Source organism: Trifolium pratense, linkage group LG1 (genome assembly GCF_020283565.1).
Source record: "Trifolium pratense cultivar HEN17-A07 linkage group LG1, ARS_RC_1.1, whole genome shotgun sequence".
Classification (NCBI taxonomy): domain Eukaryota; kingdom Viridiplantae; phylum Streptophyta; class Magnoliopsida; order Fabales; family Fabaceae; genus Trifolium; species Trifolium pratense.
The window spans coordinates 47,075,915-47,087,985 of NC_060059.1; the positions used below are offsets into that span (position 1 = coordinate 47,075,915).

The 12,071-nt window shown below is 31.5% G+C and overlaps 1 protein-coding gene and 1 long non-coding RNA gene across 3 annotated transcripts; both read right to left on the reverse strand.

Annotated features, from left to right (window-relative positions):
- Positions 1–2,446: 2,446 nt before the first annotated feature.
- Positions 2,447–4,295, reverse strand: LOC123905277. The gene is made up of 2 exons (XR_006808356.1): positions 3,954–4,295; positions 2,447–3,400 (listed from the first exon to the last, which is right to left on the reverse strand). It is a non-coding gene; the product is annotated as an uncharacterized LOC123905277 (long non-coding RNA).
- Positions 4,296–5,616: 1,321 nt separating this feature from the next.
- Positions 5,617–10,242, reverse strand: LOC123905282 (soluble inorganic pyrophosphatase 4). 2 transcript variants are annotated; one of them, XM_045954896.1, is made up of 11 exons: positions 10,043–10,240; positions 9,676–9,723; positions 9,527–9,583; positions 8,951–9,095; positions 8,789–8,817; positions 7,889–7,954; positions 7,702–7,809; positions 6,547–6,612; positions 6,342–6,462; positions 6,133–6,214; positions 5,617–5,903 (listed from the first exon to the last, which is right to left on the reverse strand). In XM_045954896.1, exons 2-11 carry the CDS (start codon positions 9,703–9,705, stop codon positions 5,861–5,863), a joined length of 747 nt encoding a protein of 248 aa, XP_045810852.1. In that variant the 5' UTR covers positions 9,706–9,723; positions 10,043–10,240; the 3' UTR covers positions 5,617–5,860. The 2 variants fall into 2 exon arrangements, with proteins under 2 accessions (XP_045810852.1, XP_045810855.1); XM_045954899.1 differs by lacking the exons at positions 9,527–9,583; positions 9,676–9,723 and having other exon boundaries at positions 10,043–10,242.
- Between the last annotated feature and the right edge of the window lie 1,829 nt (positions 10,243–12,071).

Sequence of the window (12,071 nt, forward strand, 5' to 3'; positions counted from 1 at the left end):
CTGTTTTCAATAAATTTGAACGGCGGAATTAATCACAATTTTTATTTATTTATGGATGTCTACTTAAGTTTATGTTCTTGATTATGTCTTTAATTTTTTTTTTTTAACCTTTAATTATCATCAATTTTTTAACCTTTAGTTATCAGCAATTTTTTTTAATAAGTAAACAAAACGATGGGGTTCAAAAATTATTTAAAAAATATATAAAATATAAAATAAGCACATAAACAAATATAGAATAATTAGTCCATGAAATTCCCTATACTACTCTTATTGAAAATGCTATTAGAATTTTTGTATTTTATTTTTTATTGTTACATATTACACCTAATTAGACCCATGCACCGCATGGGTCAAAGTTCTAGTTTCAAGGAATATCATTATTTGTTCAAGAGTGTAATTGTACACGAGACACATTTCTGATTGTTTATAGATGAAGTTAAAATAAAGTTAAAGGTGAATTTTTTTTTTCAAATTTGGAAGATTTTAATCCGGTTAACCAAAGTTGTAGCCCAACTCCTCCGTTATCTACACACAACTCCCCACATCTAGATTGTGAATAATTTCAAGGAATATCACTATTTGTTCAAGAGTGAAATTGTACACGGGACACACTTCTTATTGTTTGTAGATGATAAAGTTAAAACAAAGTTAAAGGTGAATGATTTTTTCAAATTTCGAGATTTTAAGCTAGTTAACCAAATTTGTACCCCAACTCCCCGGTCATCTACAAATTCTACACATAACCCCCACATCTAGATTGTGAACTATTTGATTAAACACATTATTTCATTCCGTCCCAATATTGCGACAAATGTTTTAAATTCCGTCCCAATTTGGCGACATATTCTTTATATTCCGTCCCAATTTCTATTTCATTTTAAAATATTTCTATTTCTTTTTAATTTCTATTTTTTAATAATTTTTGCACAAATTTAATTCCTTGAATAATTTAAAAAATTCATCCCAAACTAGATATTTGTTTGCAAACATCAACTTTTTCCATCATAAACATAAGTATCTCACATTACATAATATCAAAGTCATCAATACATCCAAAATGTTAACGGTTTTAATAACTTTAAGGTGCCTACATATCGTACTTTAAATAATTCCTTAAACTTTTATAACAAACTTGAGAAACTTGAGGAACAAATCAACCTAGTAAATCTTTTGTTGACAGCTGGAAAACGCGATGTCAGCTCACAAGATATTCTTCAACAAACTCTTCACTCCCAAAAATATTTCTTTGAGAAAATATTTTCTCCAAAAAAAGATTTCTTCAACTAAAAGATTTGATGCAAAAATATTGAAACATATTTTTGTAACAAATAAAACAAATCGCCTTTTAAACAACTTGTAGTGGAAGGCGTGTTTAGCTTGCTGGATGAGCACGAACTTATTTGTAAATCAAATCTTCACAAGATATAAAAACAGAGTATAACGCGTTCTGCTTCAGGAGACACATGTTGTACAAACATGCTACGACATCTTGGTCCAATAGTTGGTTGTTGTTGTTTTTGCAAAATTGTAGCCAACACTCAAAACCCAACATTGTACATGGGACACCTTTTGATTGTTTGCAGATGATAAAGTTAAAATAAAGTTAAAGGTAAATATTTTTTCAAGTTTGAAGGATTTTAAGCCAGTTAACCAAATCTGTTGAAGAACTCCCCGGTTATATACACGCGACTCCACATATCCATGTTGGTGAAATTTTAAGGAATCTCATTATTTGTTCATGACCAACACTGTACAGCGTACATGTGACACACTTTTGATTGTTTTCAAATGAAAAAGTTAAAACAAAGTTAAAGCTGAATGATATTTTTATCTTTAAAAGATTTGAAGTTAGTTAACCAAATCTATTAAACAACTCCCCAGTTATATAAACATAACCCACCCACCTGGTTGGTAAAATTAAAGTTAATTTAGGTTAAATGAGCCAACGTGAAGTAGGACCGTGGTCTAAAATGATCTCTTTAGCTTTGGTGATTTCTGTTTGTACATTTTTTCATGCTGCATGTTGTGATTTATGCGCGTTTGTTCATAACTGGTGTGTGATTTATATGTTAAAATAAAGTTAAATGTGCATGATTTTACACGATTTATATGTGAATCAATAATTTAAAGCCAATAATTTACATCAGAATAACTAATTGGTTATCTTTCATAAAAGAATGGTTAAACCCAATTTTGTCAATTTTCTCAATAATTCATGTCAATATATAATTTTATCATATTGGTCTCCTATTGGTTAATTTCATGTTCCTGTCGATAATTCATACTCAATAAAATTGTGATCAATCCATCAGAAAAAAAAAAGCGGTCAATCTATTCACAAAATTAGTGATCAATCCCAATTTTTTCTCTGTATGGGTTCAAACCATATCAAATTGATATTATTGCAAGTCTTTGCAGCATTGTGGGTAAGAAAAATTTGCAATGAAACAAAATAACCTTATTTCATTATACCCAAATACAAAATTTACAAACTTGTACTAACAAATTGATAACACTTTACAATGGAACTACAACTCATCATGTCTTAACACAATTTTACAATAAAATTACAATTCATCATGTACTACCACTAATTTACAAATTTCATGCAAACTGGTGAATCTTGTCCTGTGATTGAGTTAACCAATTAGTTTATCAGCTTGCATTCCCAATGATAAGTATCAATCCTAAATAAGTCGATTGATCTAAGCACCGCATTCAATGAACCAACCTAAAAATGCAAGAATATTATGACAACTGTTACAATGAGCTTAGCCCATTTTTTATCCTTATTCCTTCAAGGCCTCAGTGAGCATCTATTTTCTTTCTTAGTCCAACTTTTGTATAGTAATCAAATGAATCAATTCAAAATTAATCACATGATTTAGAAGATTTCATTCATTAAAAAAAGAGAACAGATTGACATGTACATCTTATACCAGTTTGCTTAATTGAAGCACTATGCCAAAAAGCACGTATACTCACATGTAGTACTATGCACACCTCTTACAAAGAGAAAGCTTTCAATGGTAGCACCAACACTTCAAAGAAATGCAACCAAGTTAATACTTCTACAACGCCCCATGATAATTCATAGTACGCATTTTAATGCCTCATCGTCTAGAATACCAAATACATAGACTATCATTCACTTATCAAATAAGCATGGGTTCCTTTGGCAAATGTCATTGTCCATCCGTTTTCCAAATAATGTTAGACTTGAACATTTACATTTTCTGCCGAAAAGAGAGAACAACGGAGAAGAGCGAAAAACAGAAATCGATCGACAGAGAAGAGCGGCCGTGGCAATTGTATTGTGGTCGAGGGAGAACAGCGGCGGTGCGGTTCGGTCATAGATTGTAGACCGGAGTAAGGCTATATCAATCCGGACTGTGAACTGAACCATTAGAAACTAGTGAATATATTAGCAACTCTAAACTTCCATAAATTTACTAGCCACATAAAAAAACCATTGAAAACATAAACCATATACATGGTTTTAAAAAATCACTCCAAACTTGTGTCAAAAAAAAAAAATCACTCCAAAAAAGTACACTATTTTTCTTCTAAGCATTTTATCAAATAGCTTGTGTACAATGATGATGAATGTTCATAGATAGTGAGAATACTAAAAAAATAGAAAGCAAAAATTTCCCCTCATAGTCATTATAAGCACTTACACTAACAATTAACAAATCTTCCAACATATATGTTTAAACTACTCATCACATCTAAATATAAAAATAATTATATATCAAATCCAAGACAAGAAGAAATCAGTGACAACCATTAATTATTGAACCATATGTTTAACCGAAATAATTTGGAAACCAGGAAGTACAATTGCCCTAAACTGAAAATTTAATTTGAAGAATTGAAAGGAAACGAGAAATTGAAGGTTATTGTAAATAAGAAAAATGTGAAATTGAAGATGAAATTAACTAACTCACCTTTTAAAATCAGATTTTCTATGAATTGAAGATGAAACTCTAAAAGCAAGATGTCAAGAAAAATAAATCCACAATGCAGAGAAGAGGAAAAGTGAGCTTAACGAAGGTGGCAAGGCGCTAAATACATGTGGTGAGGGAGAGAAGCCGGAGACAAGTGATGAGAAGGTTGAGAATGTGTCCTGTGTGTGTTGCTGTTTGGTGAAGAAAGAGAAAGGAAAAAAAATTAAATGGAAAAGAAAGTCACATGTGTGAAAGTGTGATATAAAAAATAAAAATAAAATAGAAATATTGGTATAAATGAATAGTATAGTATTTTTGTTGGATTTTTGGTATTGAAATGTGTTTCAATAGCATTTCTGTTTTTAATATATTTTGTTTAGATTAAAAAAATTATAGGAAAATTAGTCCAAAAAAAATTAGGAAAAGAAATTATTTCTACACACCATCTCGAGTGAGATCTCAATTTATTTTAATAGTATTTGAAATATTTGTCGTATGAAGCTTTCATTCTCATTGATTCACCAGCGCTGGCAGTGGCACCACCATTGCAAAAGTCACCTTCAGAAACCCCAAAAACACTCATGTCGCGTCACCATTACTCAATACTATTTCCTGGTACAATGTTTGATTTGTTCTGAAAAGTCTTGGATATTTTATTCACAATAGGATTTTATTCCTCTTTCATAATTAGGATTGGGTGTTTTTGCCTATCAGATTCAGTTAAAAATTGAACAGACATTTGTCTTATACTCCTGCTAATTCTTATATTAAAAAAATCAATTCATTGAATAATTGATAGATTTGATCTATATTATCAATCATTTAATGAATTTAAAAAATAATTTATTTTTTTTAATAATAAGGAGTAGAGGAAGTATATATTTTGTGGATTTAAGATTATCATGCCTATTCCAAAAAAGTTTGTATTATGCTTTTATCTTGGATCAAAGACAAAAGATTATCTCTACTGAGTAAGTAGAAACTAGAGACCAAAGACAAGAAAGGAAATGTGCAAGTTGGCTAGTTGTTTGCAAATGGTTAATTAGAAAAGACATTTCTTGAGTGGATTGCACTAGTATAAGTATAGGCTTCTTCCTAGTAGAGATAATCTTCTGGTTTTTTACCTTGCTCCAATATCATACTACCGGAGAGAAGATTCTATAAGATCACATTTTTGAAATAATAGAGGGTTGAAATTGCATTAGGTTTTCTCCTGTACAGCTGATGCCACTTGTTGTGCAAGATCAGTTCATATACATAGCAAAACATGACTTTAATTAGGCCTTCCACTAGTGAATAATGAGATCAGTATCTCTCAAATTAGTCCGTTTTTAATCTGAAGAGTCCTATAAGCGGTTTTGACCGAATAATGCTTATTACATATATAGTCTGGTTTTGATATATCACAGCTCCTTTCTTTTAGTCCATTTTGAACGTGAGTTTCATTCATGTGCATTTTCTAACTCAACACTGTTAACCACTTGCCTTCCATTTTATGTAAGGATAGGTGAAGGAGTCAGAGCAGCTACCACCAAACATGAAACATTATTTTTAAAATAAGTGAATTTTAAATTGGTATAGACGTGAACCCCTCTAATTAATGATATCATTGCATGTGTAGGAAATAACCGAGTGGCATCTTACAACATAAATGAGGCAAGAATGAATATTAAACAAATTTTTATATCAAAAAACGAATATATCATTTGACAATCAAAATTTAACAAAGTAGTTTAGCACAAATATGTGTAGAATATGCATGTGTCAGTTGTGAGACAAATGTACATGCTATATAGGATAGGATTACGGTACAAATCATTTTTTTCGTCGTAATCATAGTAATAAAATTGGCAGCCTTCAAAACATATCTTCAACACCAAGCAAGCAGAATCCCACATGGATCAACACTACCGCCTCAAGCTCTCCACAACGTAGTCCGCATACAAGGTCCTTCACAACCAAAAATAAAAATATTATAAACTCTAAATTATCCTTGAGCAATGCATTTATTAAAAGAGAGTACGAAAACTGAAATTCTGGATTACATTTACTATGTTTAACAGATGATATAAAGTAGGAAGAAAACAGACATTTTTTACACAAATCAATGTCACGATTATCCATCCGCAAACAGAAAATGATTACTTTAGTATGCATGAGTCAGATCATTGATACTTACATGGAATGCTCAATCGCTTCAAAGGCAGATGAGGAAGGAAGAAAATCGTTTACTGCAACTTCCTTGTTCTCATTCTTCTTGTCTAATTACTTTTATTAAGGAAAAATTATATAAAAAGAAGTATCATATATAATACCGCAGTAAAAGAAAAATTCATGTATTTCAGTGTAGTTAGTCTAGTATAGAGATTGAAATTTTTGGAAGGATACAATCTTCAAAAAAACGACGGATTTCAGCTAAACGATGTGGAGGAAGCTCCTTGATGTCATTGTAATGCCTATACTCAGGATCATCAGCACAGACAGCAATTATCTTGTCATCTTTCTCACCCTGAGTTTCACAATAATTAGTGGTTGATCGATAACAATCAAAAGACAGGTTATTGCCATCTGCCAAATGGAATGTCTCACATACCTGATCAATCATAGGCATGAGCCCAATAGCTTTGGCCCGAAGAAAGCAACCAGGAAGAACTGGCTCCTATTTTATTTAAGCACAAGAATTAGCATCCCAGAGCAGTGAAGATGCATCAAACATAGTAAAGCTAGATGAAGTCAACTTACTACTCAATAAAGCCAGCTAATTACTATGGATGTCAATGGATATCCATGGGCGCAGATAGTATAATATCAGTGTTCACCCCATTAGATAAATATGATATCCGTATCTGCTCCATATCCGTGCGGGTATCCACTAAGCGGATAATCCGCGGGTTTTGAGGTATCCGCGGATATTAACAGATATTCATGGATGATAAATTGTTAAAAAAATATTTTTTTCTGATTATCTAAAATTTCTTAAAAGAAGTAAAAAAAAAATATTAACACATAATAATATATTCATACATTTCACTTTCAATTTAACAACAATGTAACCACATTCATTTTTCTTCTTTTTACCAAAACTTAATATAATATCCATATATTTCTCTTTTAAAAAATAATATACATACATTTCTAACTAAAATAAAATTCATCATAAAGTTATGCGAAATATAAAAGCCTCTTTTATATTTAATAACTAAGGATATTTAAGTAATTTTCTTATTTATTAGCGGGTACGGATATCCGTGGGCATGAATATAATTAAATCCGTATCCATACCCATTAAGTATCGGGTAATTAAAATATCCATTTATTTCATCCGTGGATATCCAATAAATTATCTGCCCCGTATCCGTGGCGGATCCGCGGATATTTGCAGGTACGGATATTTTTGCCATCCCTACTAATTACTTGATAAAGTCAGCTTATTACTTAATCAGCATCTTTTTGAATATTGTGAAATTGTATTAGAGTAGTCATATTTTGAAATTGCTCACATTTTGATCACCGTAATAAGGAGGCTAAATCATAGTCATAGATTAACTTCGAATTTTTTTCCAATACATGGAGGTTTCCCTTTGGAATTCAGTGAATAACTAGGCAAATCGCATAACAACTAAAAACAGATTCCAAATTTGAGAACAGTATTGTATAAATATGTAGTGCACATTTCATATTTATCTGAAATGATCACAATAGTTAATGTGTAATGGGAAGTGGACAATATGAGCTAGAAAACAAGTACCTGCATAATAACCAAGACATCAATGGGGTCACCATCCTCACAAATAGTGCGGGGGATAAACCCATAGTTGTGAGGGTACACAACTGATGAGTAAAGAACACGGTCAACCTGAACATAGAAGCATGATCAGCAATAACCAAGGGCAACAAGTACAACAAAGGACAAAAAGAGATAAAACCATAATAACCTTGATAAGTCCAGTTTTTTTGTCAAGTTCATATTTCACCTTGTTTCCTTTCCCAATTTCAACCACCTAAAAATTTATCAACATTTCACAAATGAAGTATTCAAATGAGATTTCTCATGAAGATCTTAATTGAAGTCTAATAGAGAAAATAACAATTCAAGCTCAACGTAAACAAACCTAAGATCAAATTGTGATAGAAGAAAATTACATTACAATTTTGAAAAAGCTTATACATACCATTATATAGCATGTAAGGAGAAGCAAGGAATTTAAAAAAAAAAAAAAAAAAAAAAAAAAACAAAACATAAATAATAAAGTCCGATCTGTGTCTGGGTAATCAACATGTGGCCCTTCAACAGGTCAGCAATATAACAAGAAAGCCATTTCTTATAATAAAAGTCCCTAACTAGATAAAACAAGGATGAAAACAGAATCAGAACTATCTAATCTGTTAATTTTCAGGCAAGAAAAGCGGGTAGGTAGTCGACATCAACTAAGGGCCTGCTGACTTTTTTAAGTTTATTGGAAAAAACTCAAGACCCGCATAGAATAATAGAATAGCCATAAGGCCTAATACATTTCCACTTTAAAAATAAATATTAGAAAAGACATTATGGAAGTTTTTGAAAATAAATTTTAAAAATAGATTGAATCTTTTTTTTAAAAAATTCTATAAAACTTCAAAACATTATTTTCAGTGTTTTCAGAAATGCATTTTCTCTAGTTCGCTTCCATGTTCTCTCAATCACAATTAAAAAGAAAAATAACTAAATGTCACTCAGCCAAACAAATACAAAGTAAAAATTGATAACATTGTTAGAAAGTAAATGGGACCCAAGTAATTCTATTATTCATAGAAACATATACAAATCATTGTAAATTGGTGTCCAGCATGCTTACACAGTTGAAGATCTTTGGAGCTTCAGGACCTACATTGTTGGGAAAAGACGGTTAGAATAAAACAATGCAAAATAAGTAAAGAAAACAAACATAGTATCAGCACATTGTGACCAACCAATTAAGTGATTAACATGTAGCCATCGTTTCAATTAAATTGTTTACCTATCTCAAGATCATGCCAAGGGTGTGCAGCAACAGATCTCCTAGTCAAGGATGAAAGGATCCTCTCATTTAGAGGTGGAGGCGAGGTATAATTCGAGGTAGGAACCTTGTTTGGGGTCTCAATTGGTGGAGCCATATCTTCAGCCTGAAAATATAAATAAAATAATTATAATCATAATCAAATCCATCATACTCATACTTTTTTTATATAATGATAAAAAGAATGGCATACACAACCAAACAAAGGAAATGAGCATACTCAAATAATTGGACATGATTTCACTAAAATTTCAACATAATTTTACAATCACGGACACAAACATGGACATCAGACACTACACTAGTAATAATGTGAAGCAATGTTAGATACTGACACGTGTGTGACACCAGACACAAAGGTACCAAAAAATCTAACTACTAATAATAGTAAAATAAAAAAGTCAATCACATTCACACCATTTGAAGATCAAACTAATTAAAACTGAAATAATCTAACACATAAAAATACATCCCTTAATCTGACAAAAACACCATCACAACAACACGAATGATTGTTACATTGCAATTACGACTTACAAAATTAACATTCATCACGATTTCGGTAACTTCAATTGGTACTACCTCAGAAACACCCTTCAGAAAGCAAATAAAACACGTTTCTTAAGATTAAAACAAAAAACCATAAACAAGTTGAATAAAGAATTGTAAAATTAGTTGAAACCAACCACTGTCATAATTTCCGATTCAGAAGCCATTTGCAGAACAAAACACTCCTGAACATCAACCGTTACAATTTATAACATCATCACAGTATTAAAAACGGTAGAAAAACTCAAAACGACCATAGATCTGAACTATTCGATTGCATAAAAATCCTAACGCGCGCGCGCACACACACACAAAGAAAATCAGCAAAACGGCTTTGACCTTTGAAAAACCAACGCTTCAACAAAAAAACGATCAAACAAGAAACTATTATGTAGATTATAAAAAAAAAAAAAATGTTGCGTGTGGTTTTGGAGTATCGGAGAAATGAAAATGGAAGGAAAACCCTAGCGATACGGTGAGGTAAAAGTGGAAACGAAAACTCACCGACAGACAGTTGAGAAGGAAGGATAAAGAGGAAGCACAGATCTCGAAGAGAAAATGGGAGTAACGAAAGTGTGAATGGGTTGGTTTGGTTTGCTTGTTGAGTGTGCAATGGAAAAGGGAGAAGGAAAGAGGATGCTTAAGTAGAGGAGGAATTGAGAAAATGTGAGGTGTAAGCGACGCGTTCTCTTCCCGCTCTGTTTTTTATATTTAAGGGAAAAAAATAAAAAGGGCATATATCCCATGGAATCAAGGAATTTTCTTACCTTTCATTCAGTATCACTATTCTACTTCTACGCTATCTACTACTATATTTTTAATATTTTTTTCTATTTCTTTTATGAATTTAATTTATTTATATAGAGTGATTTTATAAAAAATAAATAATGTCTTTTTTTGAGTTTAAATGATACACACCGTCTGGTTCAAAAAAAAAAATGATACACACTGTCAGTTTTTTGTGATTGTTGATTGGCGGTTGATGGATGATTACCAGAAAGGGGAATTGCTGTTTTTTATTCCGATAAAAGTTTGTTCTCTATTGGGTTTGTTCATAACCAGATTGATGTTGTTCTCCACTAGTTGAACCAGGTTTATGTGTTTCCAATTCCAGCGTTTAATTGATGTTTTATTTGATTAATTGGAAGCTAAATATTTGAGATTGCTTTGGTTGCATCGGTGTTGCATACTATTCAACAAACATGTTGTTTCAAATTGTTTTTAACCCCTTTTTGGGCTGTTAAAATTTCTCCATTGTGACGTGTTTGTTTCTTGACGCGTGTTGTTGGATTGACACTATTTTTTGTTGAAAGTTTTTCCCACGAGTTGGAACCATCAAGATCGAATCAGATTCAGCCTGATATTGTTCGAAAGGACTAGGTGCGTAGATACTCCGTGCTGACTATAGTGGTAGTTCGCCGAGCTACGGAGTTCACTAGTTTTTTTTGTGATTTTTATGCTTAAGGTGCTCAACCTACTTGATTGAACATCCCTCAATCTGACTTTCGATTGGTTTTACGTTGTTTTGGATTCTAAACAAATAGTGTCAGTCTATTTCAATATACTTATCGTTTCTTGATTTCGGACTATTTGGCTTGAAAAATCCATCGTCATTTGCTGCAATGTGTAACAGGTACGTGGACCCTTTCCGTGTTGAAAGTCGGTTCATTCACTTGGTATGTTTCATTGTCCTACGTGCTTTTATATGGGCTCATCGTGTTAGGTTTATGTTCGCTCGGTTCTTTGTTGTTTGTATTTTATTTTTTTTTCTTCTTTTTATTAATATAATAATGATAATAATAATAATAATAATAATAATAATAAAGAGTTATCGGCAAATTATGGGGTGAAATATTGTTTTGTCCCTTGATGTTTGTCGCCTTATAAAAAAAGTGTAAACTAATTTTACGCTGACAGCTAATAAAAATGATTTAATCTTTTTTGTCATATCAATAAAATGGAATGAAGTGTGGTAGCATGACAGAAAACATAGTTGTTATTAATTAACGGTGTAAAATTATCAATGCATATTATTTTTCCTAGTTTTTTTATCACGGACATTTTGAAATTATTTGGGCAATGATTATTTGTGTCATCCTTATAGATAATATGCTTAAATATGATTTTGGTCCCTGTAATTACTTTTTTTTTTATTTTAGTCCCTGCAAAATCTCAAATATTTTAAAATGGTCTATAAACTAGATTTTTTTTTCTGACATGTCAAATTTTCAATGATTTTGCAGATGCCAAGTAGATTTCATTTGTTGACATGACCAATAAACATAATTAAAGTTAATTGATTAATTTATAACTTTAGTTAGTTAAAGAATCAATTTATAATATTAATCAGTTAAACGGGCAATATAAAACCAATAAATAAATTAATTGATTAATTGTCCAAAAGAGAAAAGAAGTGCCTTATTCTTACTCAGCCATGAATCAGCAGCATATATATGATCGCATTATCCGCATATTCCGGTAATGTGGAATAAAAGTGTGCGTTGCAGTGCAGCTGTGGATGATTGGTTGTAGG